The 22,613-nt window shown below is 47.2% G+C and overlaps 2 protein-coding genes and 1 pseudogene across 2 annotated transcripts in view; 1 reads left to right on the top strand and 2 right to left on the bottom strand.

Moving 5' to 3' along the window:
- Window positions 1–1,095: 1,095 nt before the first annotated feature.
- LOC125547370 (wall-associated receptor kinase 5-like) lies at window positions 1,096–7,396 on the bottom strand (annotated as a pseudogene).
- Window positions 7,397–9,919: 2,523 nt separating this feature from the next.
- LOC125549523 (wall-associated receptor kinase 2-like) lies at window positions 9,920–13,483 on the bottom strand. Its single transcript, XM_048712921.2, has 4 exons — window positions 12,494–13,483; window positions 11,932–12,393; window positions 11,396–11,548; window positions 9,920–11,322 (listed from the first exon to the last, which is right to left on the bottom strand). Exons 1-4 carry the CDS (start codon window positions 13,368–13,370, stop codon window positions 10,097–10,099), a joined length of 2,718 nt encoding a protein of 905 aa, XP_048568878.2. The 5' UTR covers window positions 13,371–13,483; the 3' UTR covers window positions 9,920–10,096.
- A 2,490-nt stretch (window positions 13,484–15,973) lies between these two features.
- Window positions 15,974–22,613, top strand: part of LOC147982395 (uncharacterized) — a 63,957-nt gene continuing 57,317 nt past the window's right edge. Inside the window, exons 1-2 of the mRNA XM_087514378.1 lie at window positions 15,974–16,415; window positions 16,509–16,724. Coding sequence (XP_087370504.1) covers window positions 15,974–16,415; window positions 16,509–16,724 — 658 coding nt within the window. The remainder of the gene's footprint in view (window positions 16,416–16,508; window positions 16,725–22,613) is intronic.

Here is a 22,613-nt window from a genome sequence, read left to right on the forward strand (position 1 = left end):
GGGGTGTTCCCTCCAGGGTGGATCCATGGAAGGAAGAAGTTCCTTGATGAGCATTGTCAGGTCAAGAACAGGAGGGATGGAGACAAGATCGGGCTGATGGACAAGATCCGCGTAGATTTGCTCACTAGGGGCTTCGTTGAGGTGCAGAAGGAGTATGTGGAGTTGAGCTCTGATGATGAGAAGGACTCGGACGATGATGATTGTCCCTACGAACCATATGATGAGAACAACCCCGGAGGTGTGGTCCTGCTGATCTGAGATTGAAGCAATATCCACGTATCTAAACAAAGTGGTGAAACTGCATCCAAGAAGTTTGCCGACTATCTGATCAGTTTAAGTTACCGCTACTGTTTTATCTTCGACTCTATTCTAGCTATGTTGATCTGTTTATTGACTTATTGTATGACCGATGGTCGACTCTGTTGTTCGTATGCTGCAACTAATGTTATTGGTTGCTAGGATGTTGGATTTGGACCTCATTTGATTTTAGTCTAGCCAGGACAGTGCCCTGGTATATTTTTTACAATTTCAATTTGGCACTTGCCTACAAATTGGTCATTCGCTCTCTTTTTTTCCCGCACAATGCTTAAATAGTTGCCTTTCGAAACTGAATTTTCGTACCCCAAACTGAATATTTTTTTATTGACAAGAAGCGGCAAGACAACACGATAACATACAAAGGCAACCACTTAATACAAAATGAAATAAAATTCCGGGGGCAAGAATTTAGCTAAGCCTGTTGCTGAATGAAAGAACATGGTGCAGCATGGTTATGGATGCTCAAAATCATTACACGCTAATACAATCGACAACATATCTCATAAACATCTTATCTGCATATGCCAGTAACTAATTCACTCCACATCTCAAAGAAATCACAATAATCAGTTTTCATAAACGAGCACAATGCCAATCAAAAAACTCATGCAATTATCTGCGAATAAAGCTAGTTACAAAACTAACCTATGTAGCATTGTTTCCCTTTAATACATTGGCAGGCGCAGTTTACAAAAGTGGAACCATAGTAATCCATTATTGCATCAGTTTACAGAAGCGAAACAAAATCATCCATTATTATGAGCTCAACATACACATCTAGCGTGGAAGGCTAGCACATGCCATGAACTCTACCTCCAAGCTATAACAGCCTCCTGACTGTACGTTGGCTCCCTCCTCCAATCCCGTCGCAGAAGATTGATGACCAGCCCTAGATCTTTGAGTTAGTGAACTTGGTTGTATTTGCTCTTCATTTCTTAGGTTTGCTTTACATGAGTTCACCCACTTTGTTCGTTGGGTCTGAAGTTCCGTCTCCACTTGTTTCATGGTGGGTCTTTCTTCACCACGCAATCTTAAGCACCGCTCCGCAAAAGAGGCAACAGCGTTGATATCTTCCTCGGTTGCCTCCTCAAGGACCTGGGAACTAACAATACCTGTGATTCTCCCCTCACCGAACTCCTCGAGAAAATAGCTTGCCAAGCCCTTGATTATGCCTGATTCACTTGTAAAGACAGGCTTCATTCTAAGAAGCAGCTGCAACAGCACCACACCAAAACTGTACACGTCACTCTTTTCGTTTAGCTGTCTGGTGTGGAAATACACTGGATCTAAGTGCCCAAATGTACCTTGCACGTTCGTCACAATGTGTGTTTGATCAACTGGAACCAATCTGGATGCACCGAAATCTGATACTTTAGCTGTGTAGTTCCCATCCAAGAGTATATTTGAGGACTTCACGTCACGATGGAAGATTGATATTGAAGCTGAAGAATGGAGATAAGATAGAGCTCCTGCTGCTTCCATGGCAATCTTCAAGTAATCACCCCAAGACAAGGAAAAACCATCACTTGAATTGGCATGAAGAACTTGAGACAGTGAGCCACTGGATACGTAGTCATAGACCAACAGTGGAACCTCAGTTTGGAGACAACATCCGAAGAGCTTCACAATATTTCTATGATTTATCTAAGAGAGGAATGCAACCTCATTGATGAATTGACTGATCTCACACTGCTCAATGATCTTAGACTTTTTTATTGCAACGACACGCTGATCAGATAATATTCCTTTGTAAACCATGCCATGCCCCCCATGGCCGATGATGCGTTTAGGATCAAAGTTGTTTGTTGCCTTCTCCAGCTCTTCTATCGAGAAAATATTGGTATTCTCATTTGCAGTTTCATCGGATGATAACAACGTTTCGAGGATAAGACCTTGGTTCTTCCGGAAATAGCTCTTCGTAGTTTCTTCTGAACATTTCTTTTCCATCTGCGAATGAGAAAGGTTGCACAGAAGCACAAAAGTAGAATGCCGAAACCACAACACAGCCCAATAAGTATACCTGCAGGCAATAAGTTGTTTTAAGTTTCTCTTCTGGCTTGTCCATAGTACAAATGTAACAATGATATAGTCTTACCTAAGAGTAGATGTTGTTTTGTCCTGCCACAACTGAAGCTTCCTTTGGTATTATGGCAGATCCCATTACATATGTTCGGTTGAAGGCATTCATCAACATCTGAAATTAACAAAAATTTAATAAGATGCACCGGCAAAATCTACAACATGGAAGTCGGAAGATTATACATCATTCAATTGGCATGAAACAGTGTGTCGTTTAATTAAATGAAGCTTACATGAATGATAAAACAAACTAGAAGTGGTAACAAAAAATCACTATCTACGAGTAACATGCAACTTTTTAAAATAACACATGCTTCGGGTGTAACAGATAGCTAGTAGTACATTTTTCTACAGCGTGATAGGTAGTTCAGCCAGTTCGTACAGTACAAGTTTTTTGAACATTTCAAGTTTAGAGGGAAGGGAGTTGCATTTGTAATGAAAGGTACCTTGGCAACCATCTTGGATATATGGATTTCCTTGGAAGCCATCTGAGCATTTGCAGCGGCAACCAGCATAGACTCCATCACGAGAATCGAGGTCTTTAACACTTACTTTCACACACTTTCTGTTGATACTGAGGCAAGCATATCCAGACCTGTTATATTGGGCCTCTGCACAACTTAGATTAGCAACAATCCATTCCACAGAGGAGAATGACCCAGTAGCAGGAAAAAGAAAATGTTGAATGTATGTTATATCGCCCTTGTTGGCCAGGATTGCTGACATTAAAGGTCCCTTCGTCAATATTTATGTCGAAGACCTGCTCCCTCCCCAACATGAGGGCAGCTGATGACGTCATATTTGTGCAGTCGAGGTGGAACTGTTTCGTTGCAAAGCAACCGTCTTCTAAGCCGAATGGGAATGGCACACTAGTGTTTCCACACAAACGGGTGCAATCAGCCCTGCTCGGAATTGGATTATATCCTAATTGATCAGTGAGAAGTTAGCATGTATCAATGTCCACAATAGACCTAAAAACAGTTCTACGTTAGTCGCTTGATCAGGGAAAAATGTTATCATTGTTACCGCTTGAGCAGCCATGTGGAAGTTAGGGGTTGCCTGAATAGCCATTGCTGCAAATGCAACTGTAGCCATAGCTTTCGTCAATGCACTCAGCATCTTCGACGTCACAGGAACTGGTTGTAGTGTCGATGCACTCGGCATTCTCGCTGATGCAGGCATAGTCTGCCCTGTTTTGTTTGGCAGCAACGCAGGTGGATTGATCAACTATCTGCCACAATAGCAGAAAGCCACTCGGCCCATCACTAGTAATGGTGATTCTATCCCATAGGTGAGAGCTCCAGTTGGAGCGTGCATCAATGCTGCTTTTGCTGTGGTTGTAGACAAATTTGAGCTGAAAACTCCCGTTACCATCCACATCAACGCGACAACATCCGGAGGTATTTCTACAGTTGTGCATAGCTGCTATCTCTGGGATTTCTAGACCCAAACACACAGTACTGCATATCAACATGGTGGCATAGTTTCCGACAGAGCATATCTCCAGGTCACAGCCAGTAATGTTTAGATTAGTGGAAGCAAGAGAGAAAGATTTCCCAGGCGGTTCCAGAGAAAAGTTGTATATACTGACACCAGTTTGCATGGGGATGGTATGTGAGAAGGATGCAGTGATGAAGTTATTAATATTGAAAACAAGATCATGAATCTGGATCACCTCGGTGTTGCCGTCACGCAAGAACAGTCTGGGGGAATGAGCGGTGTTGTTGCAGGTGAGGTGGAAGTCAGGCCCCCGGGAACACCTAGATCCGATGCCAAAGGGATAGCCGAAGCTCACATTGCGGTGTTTGGAAAAACTCAAAGCAATACTACTCCCCCTCCCCCCCGCGTCGTCTCCTCCGAGGCGACTCGGGGGTTACCCTAGCCGCCGCCGCCGCCCTCCTCCCCCCCTTCCCTACCCTCCGCCGCCACCAGAGGTGTCCTCCGGCTCGCGCGCGCGACACCAATGAAGGTGGCGGCGGGGATCTGGCGGCTCCACCTTGAGTGGAGGGCCTCGGCAGCCGGGGCGCGGCCCTGGGAGGTGTGCGCGGTGTGGCCTCGTCGGCGGGTCACGCCCGCAGGTGCTGGTGAGCCGGCTCCCCTCGGTCGTGTGGGCAACGAGGCGACGACGGCCGTCGGTTGCTAGTGCAGCAGTGTCCCCCGCAGGCCTGCCGGCATCCATGTGAAGCTGCTCCTCCCTCTCGCCCCGATCTGCTCCTTCCCTCGCCGGATTCGGGCTTTGGTGGCGCTAGCCACTGATTCCGGGTGCTGGTTGCGGGATGCTTGTGGGTGTGTGTGGATCTAGGGGAAACCCTTGACCGACGCGGCGGCCACATCAAAGTCGACGCCTTGGGCGCCGATCTCCTCCATGGAGGCTCTGGTGAGGATCCACACCCTCCCATCCCCTCCCCTGCGTCGTGGTGAAAGCCAAGGTCCCCTGTTTCGGGCGGTGACGGCGCAATGTGTCGTGTTCCTTCTTGGAGGCTTCGTCCGGGGATCGCAGGGGTGGCGAGTGAGCGGTGGTGGGTGTGGGGGCGGCGGGCGCCAGCTTGATCTTTCTTGTCGGCATCTTTTCATGGGTTGCTAGTATGGAGGGTCCCTGCCAAGGGCGCCGGTGGATCGACGCCCTCGTTCCTGGGCGAGAGGGGATCAAGTTCCCCTCTGCGGCGACAACGGTACGCCAGTTTGGTGGGAGCTGTGTGCTCCGGCGAGTCCTGCTATTGGCCCCTGTTTGGTGCTATCTCTTATTGCAGGTCCCAAATGCTTCTGCAACTTCGGCCGACAGCTCTCGTCCGAGGGTGTGACTGAGCCGGAGACGACGAGGGTGCTCCTGAGTAGTGTGGTCTGGGCTTGAAGATTCTGTTTCAGTTTCGCCTCATTAGCAACGAGGGTGCCAGCTATCTGGGTTCTAGGGAGAACCGATCTGTCGTCCGCCGGTGCGACACCCTTCAAACCAGGGTGAGAGGGTAGGGGCCTTCTGCGGCGACGGATCCAGATGGTGGTCATGTCCATGTTTGGTCATTCGAGGGTGGTTGCGACATCAATCCAAGCGCGGCGATGCATTCCTCGGTAGTCCTTAGTCTGTTTGCTGGTGTAGATTGTACCATAGGGCGATGGCCATGGCGTAACGATGCTCCTGATCGCTTATGCCAGGGCCTTCGAGCTGTTTCATCTGTGCATCTTGTATCAGCCGTGTGGTTTTTTCTTTTTTTGTTTCGTTCTTGTAAGGCGTTGGCAGTTTGTAATCCTGGCCCGGTTGTTGTCTTTTTATTTTTTTAGAAAAGGAGGATGACCCCCGGCCTCTGTATCTGGAAGATGCATACGGCCATTTTATTGATTATTCTCGAGGACCTTACAAAGTAGTACAACAATATGCCTGAATCCGCCATCTTGGCAACATCTGCCACTACTCCTATCCATAGGATGAAGGGGGTGCAAGCTGGGCCAAATACCCAGACCTCTCACCTAAGCCTAACATCTAAAGCCGGAGGCCCCAACCGAGCCACATACCGGGTCCGGGGCACAATCCGGTCTGACGCACTCACATTTGTCGTCGCCGCCATCTTCCACTAGTCCATCTTCAGAGCAGATTGAGGTGCCAACCTTGGCAGGATCCTCCGCCATCGACGCCATCAAGACGCCAAACGATGACCACCATCTACGCTAGTCCATCTCCAAGCAGAAGGAGCGCTACCACAGGACGAAGACTGGCCGAGAATAGGTGAAACGCTGCACACAATGCCGCCGCCAAACACCTCACACGCACCGCAAAGCGCCCACCATGCTTCCGGGAACCCCAGGCGACGCCTTCAAGAAGGAGCGCGATGAGGGTACGACGCCGTCGCCCGCAAGGGGAACTAGAGCTTTCGCCCAAAGGAAGATCACGATGAAAGACGGGAGAGGACCTCGACAAGGCCTCCAAGAAGGGGACCGACGCCCAGCAAAGACGCCGCCATTGTCGTGGCCTCCGCCGACGGCCAAGGGTTTCCCCCGGTCCCGCCCCCATCCCATCCACCCAGCCAAAGACCTGGCCAGGGGAGCGCACGCAGCCGGAGAAAGCGTTGGACTTCATCGAAGCAGGCACGCCGGGTGACGGGGCACCCCGGCCCACTGTAGTAGACGTCCACCGAGACCTCGCCGCCCGCACGGCCGAAGTCGCGGACCACCAGCACCCACGACCGTCGCCCGCCGAAGAGGCAACGTCGTCCACACCGCCCGAGGCCGCCGCCCCGGCATCCACCCACCGCACACATCCCGTCAAAACATGGGGAACGACCCACACCACCGCTACCAGGGAGCACCACACCGCGAACATCCAAGCCGGGCAGGACGAGGCAAGGCCACGCCAGCCAGATCCGGGCGGATCCGGCGAACCCCGGCCCACCAGCTGCCAGATCGGAGCAAGGCGGCCGGATTTGATGGGCAGAGCTGTCCCCGGCGACAGGCGCGGGGCGACAACACCGGCGGCAGCCGCCGCAGAGGGACGGCCTCGGCGGCCACCAGGGAAAAGCGGGCGGCGGCGCCCGATGCGGGGTGGGGGGCCGGCTCTCCAGAGGTCAAGGCGGGTGCGCGGGGAAGCCCCCGCCGCCGCCTACCGCCGCGCGGGCAAGCCCGGCGACGGCGGGGAAGGAGGAGAAGGGGAGGCGGGGGACCGGCGGCGCCTAGGGTTTCGCCCCCGGGTCGCCCGAGAGCGGACAACGCGGGGGGGGGGGGGGGGGGGGCGTGCCTTGGAGACGAGGTCATTAATTAACCACACACATCCTGGCCGGTTGATGGCTTTGTTAATTCAAAGCCGGGCTCAACTTGAGCCTTCGTTCTAAAAAAAAAAGCTCACATTGCCACAGCTCTTTGGGTAACCATCAAGAATGGCAAGTGATGGATGTTCCCAATTCCCTTTGGGGTTCTGGCTTGTTACAACTCCGGATGATAGCGCAGTTAGCTTTCCTAGTGACTCAAGTACCAACAAAGGGAGTAGCGCATAGATCACCGACAAGATGCCCATGATCTACAGGCAGGCCCTGCACTGCTTCCAACTTCGTTCAAGAAATTCAGGTTAGGCAGCAGTGCAATTTTGCAAGTATATATATGTGCATTTTTCTAGCGGATATTTTCTATCAAGTCATGACAACTTTGATTCTGCATATTAATAGGTGTATACAGTTGCGATGTGAAAGTGAGATCGCCATGGCCACAATAAATTATGCTTCTACTTTTCTTGTGGCTATGCTGCAGCGTGATCTTGTAAGTCAGTCAATAACATTTGGCTTTTGGTGCAGGTAATTCTAACACATCGAAGGGGGTTCGAAGAAGTCTTTGCTAGCTGACTGATAGCTTTCACCGATGCATCATATTACTACATGTTTTTGTAGGATGCTCGAAAACTCATGCCAAATTTGTGCAAATTGATGGGAACAAGTGAATAAGCGAAATTGCAGCATATGAAGGCAGACAAAACTACACCAGAAACTCACCAGCATTGGACATGGCCTTTGTCAAACATTTTTAGCTAATTCATAGTGATCAAAGTGGTGTAATTTACAAATTTGCAGCACGCCATTGGCCACTTGTTACAAGTTTAGATATGAACCAGTCAAGTTTGTGACAGGACTATATATGGGGATTTGACAGTGATACATATGCGGTGACCGTCCCAGCTGGGAGGGCTTCTCTTGTATGTACCACTTTCATGGCTGGTTTGGTGCTGCAAATTAATGGTTACCCTTGACCCATGTAAGTAATAGGACATGGACAAAGAACAAGAAAAGTAAGCACCTGGACTACAGAGGCGCGTTGATGTGGTTGATTTGGCCACATTATAATGCACTGCTACTTTCTTGTGGTCTTGCCGCCGCAAAGCGACCTCTCAAGTCAGTCAACGCCTGCCCATCAAAGGGGGTGTTGACAAGTCTTTGCCAAATGGCTCATTTCAGCTAAGAATAAACCTGTTTGCATTATTAGCTTGTGGTTCGTGCTGAAGAGATAGACATTGAATCCCCTCGACAGTGAGAGCCGGCTGCCAAATCTTCAGTGCCACCTAGTGAAGATAAGCAAACTGGTTGCTTCCATCGGAGCTAGCTACGGTAACTGAACTCCATTCCCAATTTAAGCTGGTGCTTGCTTAAAGCTGCAACTGAAGGCAGAGTAAAGTGAGTGTTCTGCACAGAGTAAATCAACCATGTCCATATATATATGAGAACTGATGGGTACACATGACATGAGCACCCAAAATCACCGCATGATAATCTGCACAGAATCTCAACAGCGGGGTAGCATCAGAAAAATTCAGAACCCTGCTCCAACAACTACGGCCAATCTTCAGTAGCCCCACGTGGTGGAGCTGGAAGATAAGCTAACTGATGGCTTCCAGCTGAGCTAACTAACAGTAAGTGATTGCATCCCCAATTTTATCTGTTAATTGCCGAAGCTGCAACCAAGATCGAGCGCAATGTGATTATTCTGAACACTGGATATGAACTAGAGACACAGAATCAAGGAAATGAGCACCTGTACATGTATTCCACAGGTTTTTGGTGGACAATGGATGGATTCATCGGAAGACCCGGACTGAAGAGAATTAAATGGCTGGAAGAGATTGCTTCGGCGCCGCTCAATCTCTTCTCGGAACAGACGGCCTCCGCTGCCTGGTCCACGGACGTTGGAAGGGGAGCACCGGACCAGTGGCCTGAGCACCCACCAGGGAGGGCGTGCGTCCTCTTCGACGGCATGCGGCGAGCTGGGGTAACCGGAGAAATAGAGGAGGGTTTTCGCTTGCTCCTGTCTGTGAAGTTAGGTCGGGTGGGGGAACAAGGAGGCGGAGGTGTTGGCCGGCGGCGGGCGGAGGGGGAGGAGGAGGCCATGGACCGCCACGTGGAGCAGGAACAAGAAAGAAAGAAAAATTCATGTCTTCGGGCCATGGACCAAAGCTCATACTACAGCCCATGGTTGATCTTCTTTGTGCTGCTCGGTCCATCATGTCCAATGCCCGGCATCTTTCTTTCTACCCTCTCAAAAAAAAAAAAAACTAACTGTATGGTGCAATCGGTACGGTTGTGGATGCCATCCTACTCATCAACAGCGACAAACGGCTGGCGATCTTCAGTCCCATCCGGTGAAAGACAAGCTAACTGACTGAGATCACCAACAGCAACTGAATCCATCCTCAGAAGGCTAACTATTAGGTCAAGATAAAGTGGAGACATCAAAGTAAAAAACCTCACTGCTGGAGATAAAGTAGATTCTTATAGAGAATCAACTAAACTGATAACAGAAATGAGCATCCGTACATTTTTCTGGAACAGATGGGTTTAGGGTTAGAACTGGATATATAGTGCATTCTCCTTCTGTTTCCCAAACATGTATCCGAATGCCTGGCATATTTGCGCCGAGAGAAAAAACTTGAACCATATATTTGTATTAAAAGAAGCGCCCAGAAAACACAGCAATGTACTAATAGTGGCAACGACAAGACAGCATGAGTGCCAAAATCATTGCTAACATAATCCACTACATCTCTTCTAGGGTAACAAAATTCAGTCTACATATATCAGCAAGCATAATTCCAACCGAGAAACTGATACAATCATGATGACTGAAATCATGACTTATTACAGTCCCAACCTAACTAACCTGTAATACAGGTTCTAGCAACAGTTCATAAAAGAGGGAAGCAAATTATCCATTATTATAAGCTCAATAGCCTCATCTAACGTGGTAGGCTAGCAGATGACAAGAACTCTGCTTCCAAGCTATAGCGTCGTTGGCTACCTCTTGGCTGTGTGGACAATTGCCGAGAAGATCTACTCCTTCGAGTCAACGGCCTTGCTTGCATCTGTTCTCCATTTCGCGGATCAGGCTGAGATGAGTTCATCCGTTTTGTCCGTAGAGTCTGCAGTTCCGCCTCCACTTGTTTCATGGTGGGTCTTTCTTCACCACGCAGACTTAAGCACCGCTCTGCAAGAGAGGCGACACCGTTGATCTCTTCCTCAGTTGCCTCCTCTAGGACCTGGGAACTAACAATACCCATGATTCTCCCCTCACTGAACTCCTGGAGAAAATAGCTTGACAAGCCCTTGATGGTGCCTGATTCACTTGTAAAAACAGGCTTCTTTCTGAGAAGCAACTCCACTAGTACCACACCAAAACTGTAGACGTCGCTCTTCCCGTTCAGCTGCCTAGTATGGAAATACTCTGGATCTAAGTACCCAAATGTACCTTGCACATTCGTGACAATGTGTGTCTGATCAATCGGAACCAATCTGGACGCGCCAAAATCTGAAACTTTGGCTGTGTAGTTCACATCTAAGAGTATATTTGAGGACTTCACATCACGATGGAAGATTGATATCGAAGCTGAAGAGTGGAGATAAGATAGAGCTCCTGCTGTTTCGATTGCAATCCTTAAGCAATCGCCCCAGGATAAAGAAAAACCATCACTTGCATCTGCATGAAGAACTCCAGACAGTGAGCCGTTGGATACATAATCATACACCAGTAGTGGAACCTCGGTTTCAAGGCAACATCCAAAGAGCTTCACAATATTTCTGTGATTTATCTGTGAGAGGACTGCGACCTCATTAATGAATTGACTGATCTCACACTGCTCAATTATCTTAGACTTTTTTATTGCAACAACACGCTGATCAGACAATATGCCTTTGTAAACCATGCCATGACCCCCATGGCCGATGATACGTGTAGAATCAAATTTATTTGTTGCCTTCTCCAGCGCTTCTAACGAGAAAATCTTTGTATTCTCATTTGCACTTTCATCCGATGATATTAGTGTTTCTAGGAGAAGACCTTGGTTCTTCCGGAAATAGTTCTTCCGTAGATTCTTTTGAACATTTCTTCTCCACCTACGAGTGATAAGTACTGCACTGAAGCTCAGAAGTAGAATGCCGAAGCCACAGGACAGCCCAATAGTTATACCTGTAGGAATTAAGCTCTTTTATGTTTTTGTTCTATCCTTTCTAACATAAATATGACAATGATTCAGTCTTACCTAAGAGCAAAGGTTGTTGTTTTGTCTTTATACACTGCATCTTCAATGGATCGTACTCAGTATGGTGAGGACATTCACTACAATAGAAACTTCCTACAACGTTATAGCATATCTCTTTACAACCACCCCGTTCACTGCCGCATTCATCGAAATCTAAAATGAAAAAAAATATTAATAAGATGTGTCAACAAAATCTAATTAACATGAAACAATATGTTAGTTAATAAAATGAAGCTTACATGCATGAATGATAAAACAAACTAGAAGTAGCCAAAAAAAATTGTCCAATAGCAACAAGCAACTTTTTAAAATAATCCGTGCTATTTTATACCCCTCCGTTCCTTTATATAAGGTGTATTTATTTTTTCAAAAGTCAAACGAGTGCATGTTTGATCATGTTTTTAGAAAAAAATATACCAGTATCTAAAATATGAAATTTATATCATTTGATCTATCATGAAAAGTAGTTGAGAGAGAGAGAGAGAGAGAGAGAGAGAGAGAGAGAGAGAGAGAGAAGGGAGTGGGGCGGCAGATACCTGCGCAACCATCTAGGATATATGGATTTCCTTCGAAGCCAACATTGCATTTGCAGCGGTAACCAGCATAGACTTTACCAACACTTACGTCTACACACTCACTGTTGATACTTAGACAAGCATATTCACATCTATTCCGTTGGGCGTCTGCACAATTTAGATTAGAAATAACCCATTGCACAGAGGAGATTGGCCCAGAAGGAATAGGAAACATAAAATTTCCAGAAATGACAGATCTCCCTTGTTGGTTGGAATTGGTGACGCTAATGGTCCCTTCTTCAATATATATATCGAAGACCTGGGCATTCCCCAACATGAGAGTAGGTGATGACGTCATATTTGTGCACTTGAGGTGGAACTGTTCGCTTGCAGAGCAACCCTCATTTAAGCCGAATGGGAATGGCACACTAGTGTTACCACACCAACGGGTGCAATTAGCCTTATTCGAAATTGGATTATACCCTAGTTTGATCAGCCAAATAAGTTAGCATGTACCAATGCACATAATAAATACTTAATAGTTGTATATATTTGGTCGCTAGATTATGAAATGGGCAGATACCTCTGTCGTTGGGCTTGGAGCAACCATCTGGAATGTAGGGGTTGCCTGTATAGTCAGTCCTGCACATGCAGCTGTAGCCATGGCTTCCGTCAATGCACGCGGCATGCTCACCGATGCAGGCATAGTCTCTCCTGTTTTGCTTGGCTGCAACACAGCTGGATTGGTCAACCATCTGCCACAATAGCAGAAAGCCACTCGGCCCATCACTAGTGATGTTGATTCTATCCCACAGATGAGAGCTCTGGTTAGAGCGTGCATCAATGTTGCTTTTGCTGTGGTTGTAAACTAATTTGAGCTGAAAACTCCCGTTACTGTCCACATCAACACGGCAGCATCCGGAGGTATTTTTACAGTTGCGCATAGCCCCCATCTCTGGGATTCCATGATCCAAACACACAGTGCTGCATATCAACGTGGTGGCATCGTCTCTGACAGAGTATATCTCCAGATCACAGCCGGTAATGTTTAGAACAGTTGACACAAGAGAGAAGGACCGCCCAGGCGGTTCCAAAGACAAGTTGTAAACACTGACGCCAGACTTCATGGGAATGGTATGCGAGAAGGAGGCCTGGATGACGTTTAAATACGAGAATGGATTATTAAAGCCGATCACCTGGGTGATGCCGTCGTGCAGGAACAGTCTTGGGGGCTGAGAGGTGTCGTTGCAAATGAGGTTGAAGTCTGGATCCCGAGAGCACCTTGATCCAATGCCAAAAGGGTAGTTGAAACTCAGATCGCCACAGCTCTTCGAGCAACCATCGAGCATGGCAACTGATGAATTTTCCCTATTCCCTTCAGGGTTGTGGCTGGTTAACTTTCCTAGTGACCCGAGTACCAACAGAGAAAGTGATAAATATATCATCAGCAAGATGCCCATGATACACACACCTTTTCACAGCTCCCAATTGCACTTGAGAAATTCAGTTCAGGCAGCAGTGCATGTACGTATTTGGGGATTTAACAGTGTTGTGCAGTGAACGTCTCAGCTGGGAGGCCTTCTCTTGTATGTACCAATTTCATGACTAGGCTGATGCTGCAAATTTGTGGTGAGACTTGACACAAGTAAGAAAAAATGTCAGAGAACAAGAAAAGTAAGCACATAGACTCCAGAGGACGTTGATGTGGTTGATTTGGCCGCACTCGACTACTTTCTTGTGGTCCGTGTTGCCGGTCGCACAGCAGCGACCTAACAAGTCAGTCAATGCCCGCCTTCTTGTGCAGGTTTGTCTAGCCCATCAAAGGGGGCATTGACAAGTCTTTGAAAGCCGGCTGATTTCTGTCCAGAAAAAATTGCATCGCATTGTTTGGCTTGTTGTTCGTGCTGTAGAGAGAAAACTATTATCAACATTAATTTCGAAGCAGCCATGTTTTTCAGGTCTACATATCTTCTAGATTAATTTTCAAGTTCAGGGATATGCCTACAGGCCTGTCATGCTAAATTAATGTCTTTGTGGAAAGTCAGAATATGCCCAACAGGTACAAAGTTTTAGAGAGAGAATGTGATATTGCGTATATATGGGTTTCCTTCGAAGCCATCTCAGCATTTGCAGCCGTATCCAACATAACTGTATACAGTGTTTACTGCTACACACTTGCTGTTGATACTCACACAAGCATACCCAGATCTGTTCTTTTGGGCCTCTACGCAACTTAAATTAGTAGCAACTCAGTGCAGAGATTCCTCAAAACCAACAAATAAAGAGGCCTTCTCCTATGAGGTAAGAAGCTCCGTTAATGGTGACCTTTATAGCCCCTTCATCAACATTCATGCCGATTACAGGGGAGATTCCAGTGCATGACTAGTGGGAACAGACATAGTCACACACAATTCTGCTGAGGGAGATGGCACGCGACACGCCCGACGTGCGATGGCACGTCTCCTTCGCCGCCGATCTACAGACGTGTTCTCTCTCGTTCCACGACGGCGTGCTGGTGCTACGGCGAGATGCTCTCCGGATCGTCCTGATCGATGGGCGCGGGATCACGGTCGACGCACGATTCCTGCGCGCGGGGGAGCACATCGACATTGGTGACATCATCTCGCTGCCGTGCCACTTCGCGAAGATTCGGGAGCGGCTACCGGCGACGTGTTCGTCGTCAGCAGCAGCGGCGCACGGTCCGGTGCGAGGCACGGTTCACGGGAGAAGTGCGGTCCACCGGGCGAGCGAGCTAAACCGTGACGGGGCAGATTCGAGCCCCACCCACCGCCCGCCAATGGGGGAAGGGCGGCACGTGAACACCGACTGCCAGGAGGGTCCCAGCCGCGCCCAGGGCGTTGAGTTTTCTAGAGCATGCGAGGAGAGGGGAACCACATCTCCTCCCCCACCTACCGCGGCGAGCGCACGAGACGTACACCTCACCCCTCTTTTCGGGCACTTGTGGGAGAGAGCTAGGGTTTGTCCTCCTATCCATTCCCCACGCTATTCCTTCGGCTGGTGGCGCGGCAAGGTCGACGGCGACGGTCGCTCCTTCGCTCAAGTTGTTGTGGCGGAGCGGGCAGGTGGTACGTCGAGCGCGGCGATGGGAGATCGAGGTGGGGGGAGATCCGGAGGATGGCGCGACAACACGGCGCGAGGTGGCTTCAACGGAGGGCACAAGGCACCGCTGCCAAATCAAACTCGCAATATGGTTTGGCAGCGGCCAGATCCACCATTGGCGGCGTCCGGGGGGCTGAGATCTGGAGGAGGTGAAGTCGGGGACAGATGGGAGGCGGCTGCGCGCGCGATGAGCGGGGCGGCCAAGGAGACGATGGTGACCACCAAAGCGGCGCCGCCACCCCCGCCATCTGCACCAACGTCGACCACCAGCGAGCTCTGCATCAACTGCAACTTCCCAGGTCACTTCGCTCCTCGTTGTCCTACCATTCGGTGCGAAAAATGCAACAAATTAGGTCATATGGCTCAATTATGTCAAACTTTGAGGCCCTGGGAGTGTGTTCCATCTATGTGCGGGTTTCAATCTCCGGGACAGGGCTTTTTCTATATCCCTGACCTGTGTGCATCTAAAAAAAATACTGAGAAAACGAACAATGTGGTGATTACTGTTGTGGAAGGATGTGCTTCTGTAAAAGAGATAGAACAAGAATTTAATGCCATCTTTGCCCGGAAACCTGGAAAGAAAAAATGGCGTTGCACGGCTCGCTCCATTAGCCCTACTCAGTTTGTCATGCGCTTTCCCAATGCTAGCGAAGTGGAGAGAGCTTGCTGCTATGGGAAGCGTATGCCTCTGAAGGAGGGGGTTGTTGTGGTATGCATAACTCCTTGGTCTGCTTCGATAGGGGCCAAAGGGGTTATGGAAAAGGCTTGGGTGAAGATTCGTAACATTCCCATTGAAAAAAGATGTGCTGAACATATTGCCTATGTTGGAGGGCTGGTGGGGATAACATTGGAAGTGGATGAGGCCACAATCCATAAACCTGAATATGCTAGGATCTTGCTTGGGTGCATGGAGGTGAAGAAAATACCTCCCTCAGCTGAAGGGATGTTGGATGAGCAATATTATGACTTCTTTTATGAAGTTGAAAAAATTGTGACAGTGGGGGCCGATAAGAGCCAATCTTCCATTGCTGTAGACAGTAGTGCATCCCCTTCTTTTCCCAAGAAAGCAAGGATAGACCTATATCCTTCTTCTTCTGTTGGGCAAGGAGAAACCAGTGCATCTATGGTTGGTAATTATTCATCTCAAAATTATGAAAAAGGGACACAGCGACTTGCTGTTGTTGCTGAGAGTGAAGAAGAGGAGGACAGTGATGAGGGAAATCACACTGAATTGCTGATTGAGACCATGACTAGAGAGCATGAAGATGGGGAAAAATTAAACTATGGTTCTCAGACTGGCAATACATTCTATGGGGAAAATTTCGAGGTGCTGGAGGTGGAGAGAACGGGTGGGTCTCCCACTTCTGAGAATAACAGTCAGAAAGGTGCATGGGGGATTATTACTCCTATCCCTCCCTCACCATTATACCTCTGTCTTGATGAAAACACTCACGGGAATATGTTTCCTTCCTTGTCAGACTATGTGGTTTGGCCCTCCCTGCCTCATATTGTACCCCTTGAAGAGGGTTCCACAGAAGAGGGAGAGAAATGCAACACCTATACTGTTGAATCTCCATCGGGGTCTCCTATTCATGACACTATGGTCCATGAGGGAAAAGCTCCACGCAGGCAAATGCATAAATTGGGACGAGTGGAGGAAGTGGCTATCAACAGGAAGAAACGAGACTCTGAAGGTATGAAAATACCAAACTCTAAAAACCAATTTTCTGCTCTATCTGATAATGCCATTATTCTACGTGCTGCTCTTATGGGGGTTAAAATTCCTGACGATGATTTCTCTACTATAGATGTTCTTCGAGAGCTAGAACATTCTAGAAATCTGTTAAATGATAAAAACAATGATGCAAAAAAATACTAGTATCACTATTAATGACGGTTTGGGTAATGATATCCCTCTATCTCTAACCTGGGATGATGATAATAAAAATGAGGAGGAACCATTTATCCTTGTTCAATCAAAACAAAGGAAAAAGAAAGAAAAGCGCAGACGATCAGGGGTAATTATATCCCCAAAAAGATCTGCTAGACCTATGACAAGAAGTCAAAAGAAAATGGGAGAGGGCACGGCTGCTATGGACCCTGGCAGACCCCCCTGAGTGAAAAATAAGCCTGAACGATATAAATGAAAGGCATCTTTTGGAATTGTAGGGGGGCAGGTAAGAAAGGCATGTCTACTTGCCTCACGGATATGATTTGTGCCAATGAGGTAGATTTTATTGGTCTACAAGAAACTATGAAGGGATCTTATAAACATTCCTTTTTTAGGAAGATAGACCCATATCAGAAATTCCATTGGAATGGGTTCCCTCGAGGGGGAAGTCGGAAGGTATTCTTTGTGGCCTCAATAAAGATAAATTTGATGTTCTCGGCTCTAAACAGGGAAAATATATCCTGCAAATGGACTTGTTTGATAAAAACAAGAATTGTAGTTGGTCTCTCCTTATCGTATATGGTGCTGCTCACGATGAGCATAAGCCTGAATTCATCGCAGAATTATCTTCCGTGTGTCATAGTATCAAGAGGCCATATTTGGTGGTGGTGGGGGGGGGACTTCAATATTATTCGCCACAATGGTGAGAAAAACAAAAAAACACCCCTATCTCATTTTTCAGTGGTCTTTAACTCTGTTATCCACCTGCTTGGTTTAAGAGAGATTCATATGACTGGGGGATGCTATACGTGGTCCAATAAGCAGGAAAACCCAACCCTTGAAAAATTGGATAGAGTGCTGATGTCTCTTGAGTGGGAAGACTTATTTCCCCTCGTTTTGGTGAGCAAGCTGGTTAAAGAATTATCAGACCACAATCCTCTACTATTGGATGGTGGGGTCGCCTCATCTAGAGCACCAGGGAATAGGTGCTTTAAATTTGATAATGCTTGGCTTAATAATCCAGAGTTTCTTCCCTTAGTGGCTGATATTTGGTCAAGGCCAGTATATACTATTAACCCCATTGATATCCTAAACATTAAACTGAAGAGGTGTAAGAAATTCTTCAAAGGTTGGGGGTCCAATGTGTTTGGGCATAATAAGATTAAGAAGAGACTTATCAAACTTGAGTTACAGGAGTTGGAGACGATTGAGGAGTCCACTGGGCTTTGCGGGGAGGCTTATACTAGGAAGCTCGATATCCTAGTAGAGCTCAATAATATGTATACAGAAGAAGAGCTTCATTGGCACCAGTTCTCTAACGAGAGGTGGTTGTTGAAAGGAGATAATAACACTGACTTCTTTCATAAAGTAGCTAATGGGCGTCGCAGGAAAAACTCCATGCAATCCCTTGAGTACGGATCTGTGACTATGGAAGGGACCAAAAACTTGCTATCTCATGCCACAGAATATTATAGAAACCTTTTTGGGCCGGCTCTGGGTAACCTTTGCCATATTGATGCAGACTTGTGGTCTCAGGAGGAGAGAATTACTCATGCTGATAATGAAGACTTAACTCGACCTTTTTCTCTCGAGGAGATTAAAAAATCTCTTTTTGATATTAAATCCGACCCTGCTCCTGGTCCGGATGACATCCCTGTTGAGTTCTATCAACATTGCTGGGAGGTGGTTGCCCATGACCTTTTCTGTCTATTTGAGTGGTTCTATGAAGGCAAGTTGGACGTACAACGTCTAAACTATGGCATTATAACTCTTTTGCCCAAATCTGCAGATGCTACAAAAATCCAGCAATATAGACCCATTTGCTTGCTTTGTTGTCCCTATAAACTTATGACCAAAGCTATGGATATTAGAGTGAGCAAATACGCCCATAAGCTGTTTAGTGTCCAGCAAAATGCTTTTATTAAGGGGAGACATATTGTTGATGGTATTCTCTCCTTGCAAGAAGTGTTGCATTATACCCATATCAAAAAGCAAGTGGGGGTGATCCTTAAACTTGATTTTGAAAAAGCCTGCGACAAAGTTAATTGGGAATTTTTTCTTGACTGCCATGAGAAACGTGGGTTTAAATCTAAGTGGTGTGGGTGGGTATCTCAAATCCTAAAGAATGGCACGGTAAGTGTCAAGATTAACGATGAGATTGACCCTTATATACAAAGTGCTAAGGGCGTGCGGCAGGGTGACCCTCATCCCCCCTTTCTATTTAACATTGCAGCAGAATGCCTGACTAAAATGGTGCTTTCTGTTGGGTAACGTAGCAATAATTCAAAATTTTCCTAGGTGTCACCAAGATCAATCTATGGAGTCAACTAGCAACGAGGGAGGAGTGGATCTACATACCCTTGTAGATCGCGCGCGGAAGCATTCAAGAGAACGGGGTTGATGGAGTCGTACTCGTCGTGATCCAAATCACCGATGATCCTAGCGCCGAACGGACGGCACCTCCGCGTTCAACACACGTACGGAGCAGCGACGTCTCCTTCTTCTTGATCCAGCAAGGGGGGAGGAGAGGTTGATGGAGATCCAGCAGCACGACGGCGTGGTGGTGGAAGTAGCGGGACTCCAACAGGGCTTCGCCAAGCGCTGCGGGAGGAGGGAGATGTGTCACGGGAGGGAGAGGGAGGCGCCAGGGCTTAGATGGGGCTGCCCTCCCTTTCCCCCACTATATATAGGGCCAAGGGAGAGGGGGGGGTGCAGCCTTGGCCCTTCCTCCAAGGAAGGGTGCGGCTAGGGAGGAGTCCCTCCTCCCCAAGGCACCTAGGAGGTGCCTTCCCCCTTTAGGACTCTTCCTTTCCTTATCTCTTGGCGCATGGGCCTCTTGGGGCTAGTGCCCTTGGCCCATATAGGCCAAGGCGCACACCCCTACAGCCCATGTGCCCCCCCGGGGCAGGTGGCCCCACCCGGTGGACCCCCGTGACCCTTCCGGTGGTCCCGGTACAATACCGGTGACCCCGAAACTTATCCCGATGGCCGAAATAGCACTTCCTATATATAATTCTTTACCTCCGGACCATTCCGGAACTCCTCGTGACGTCCGGGATCTCATCTGGGACTCCGAACAACATTCGTGTTACCGCATACTAATATCTCTATAACCCTAGCGTCACTGAACCTTAAGTGTGTAGACCCTACGGGTTCGGGAAGCATGCAGACATGACCGAGACGTTCTCCGGTCAATAACCAACAGCGGGATCTGGATACCCATGTTGGTTCCCACATGTTCCACGATGATCTCATCGGATGAACCATGATGTCGAGGATTCGATCAATCCCGTATACAATTCCCTTTGTCTATCGGTACGATACTTGCCCGAGATTCGATCGTCGGTATCCCGATACCTTGTTCAATCTCGTTACCGGCAAGTCTCTTTACTCGTTCCGTAACACATCATCCCGTGATCAACTCCTTGGTCACATTGTGCACATTATGATGATGTCCTACTGAGTGGGCCCAGAGATACCTCTCCGTTTACACGGAGTGACAAATCCCAGTCTCGATTCGTGCCAACCCAACAGACACTTTCGGAGATACCTGTAGTGTACCTTTATAGCCACCCAGTTACGTTGTGACGTTTGGCACACCCAAAGTATTCCTACGGTATCCGGGAGTTGCACAATCTCATGGTCTAAGGAAATGATACTTGACATTAGAAAAGCTTTAGCATACGAACTACATGATCTTGTGCGAGGCTTAGGATTGGGTCTTGTCCATCACATCATTCTCCTAATGATATGATCTCGTTATCAACGACATCCAATGTCCATGGTCAGGAAACCGTGACCATCTATTGATCAACGATCTAGTCAACTAGAGGCTTACTAGGGACATGGTGTTGTCTATGTATCCACACATGTATCTGAGTTTCCTATCAATACAATTCTAGCATGGGTAATAAACGATTATCATGAACAAGGAAATATAATAATAACCAATTTATTATTGCCTCTAGGGCATATTTCCAACAGTCTCCCACTTGCACTAGAGTCAATAATCTAGTTCACATCGCCATGTGATTAACACTCACAGGTCACATCCCCATGTGACTAATACCCAAAGAGTTCTGGGTTTGATCATGTTATGCTTGTGAGAGAGGTTATAGTCAACGGGTCTGAAACATTTAGATCCGTATGTACTTCGCAAATTTCTATGTCATCTTGTAAATGCAACTACTACGCTACATTTGGAGCTATTCCAAATAACTATTCTACTATACGAATCCAGTTTATTACTCAGAATAATCTGGATTAGTGTCAAGTTTGCATCGGCGTAACCCTTTACGACGAACTCTTTTACCACCTCCATAATCGAGAAAATTCCTTAGTCCACTAGTTACTAAGGATAACTTTGACCGCTGTCCTGTGATCCATTCTTGGATCACTCTTGTACCCCTTGACTGACTCATGGCAAGGCACACTTCAGGTGCGGTACACAGCATAGCATACTGTAGAGCCTATGTCTTAAGCATAGGGGACGACCTTCGTCTTTTCTCTCTATTCTGCCGTGGTCGAGCTTTAAGTCTTAACTTCATACCTTACAACTCAGGCAAGAACTCCTTCTTTGACTGATCCATCTTGAACACCTTCAAGATCACGTCAAGGTATGTGCTCATTTGAAAGTACCATTAAGCGTTTTGATCTATCCTTATAGATCTTGATGCTCAATGTTCAAGTAGCTTAATCCAGGATTTCCATTGAAAAACACTTTCCAAATAACCCTATATGCTTTCCAGAAATTCTACGTCATTTCTGATCAACAATATGTCAACAACATATATTCATCAGAAATTCTATAGTGCTCCCACTCACTTCTTTGGAAATACAAGTTTCTAATAAACTTTTATAAACCCAAAATCTTTGATCATCTCATCAAAGCGTACATTCCAACTCCGAGATGCTTACTCCAGTCCTTAGAAGGATCGCTGGAGCTTTGCATACTTATTAGCATCTTTCAGGATTGACAAAACCTTCCGGTTGTATCACATACAACCTTCCCTCAAAAAATCATCAAGGAAACAATGTTTTGACATCCTATCTGCAAGATTTCATAAATAATGCAGTAATCGCTAATATAATTCCAACAGACTCTTAGCATCGCTACGAGTGAGAAAGTCTCATCGTAGTCAACTTCTTGAACTTGTCGGGAAACATCTTAACGACAAGTCGAGCTTTCTTAATGGTGATACTTGCCATCATTGTCCGTCTTCCTTTTAAAATCCATCTGTACTCAACAGCCTTACGACCGTCGAGCCGTTCTACCAAAGTCTACACTTTGTTTTCAAATATGGATCCTTTCTCGGATTATATGGCCTCGAGCCATTTTGGAATCTAGGCCCACCATCGCTTCTCCATAGCTCGTAGGTTCATTGTTGTCTAGAAACATGACTTCCAAGACAGGATTACGTACCACTCTGAAGTAGTACGGACCCTTGTCATCCCACAAGGTTTGGGAGTGACTTGATCCGAAGTCTCATGATCACTATCATAAGCTTCCACTTCAATTGGTGTAGGTGCCACAGGAACAACTTCCTGTGCCCTGCCACACACTAGTTGAAGAGACGGTTTAATAACCTCATCAAGTCTCCACCATCCTCCCACTCAATTCTTTCGAGAGAAACTTTTCCTCGAGAAAGGACCCGATTCTAGAAACAATCCCTTATTGCTTTCGGATCTGAGA

This window comes from Triticum urartu, chromosome 3A (genome assembly GCF_056163025.1).
Source record: "Triticum urartu cultivar PI428250 chromosome 3A, HENAU_Tu73, whole genome shotgun sequence".
NCBI classification, from domain to species: Eukaryota; Viridiplantae; Streptophyta; class Magnoliopsida; order Poales; family Poaceae; genus Triticum; species Triticum urartu.

Coding starts and splice junctions, on each gene's coding strand:
- LOC125549523 (XM_048712921.2), bottom strand. CDS start 13,370: ATGGGCATCTTGCTGATGATATATTTATCACTTTCTCTGTTGGTACTC. Junction 12,394..12,493: donor CTCCAAGCCCAACGACAGAG/GTATCTGCCCAT, acceptor TGATCAAACTAG/GGTATAATCCAATTTCGAAT. Junction 11,323..11,395: donor ACAACAACCTTTGCTCTTAG/GTAAGACTGAAT, acceptor TAATTCCTACAG/GTATAACTATTGGGCTGTCC.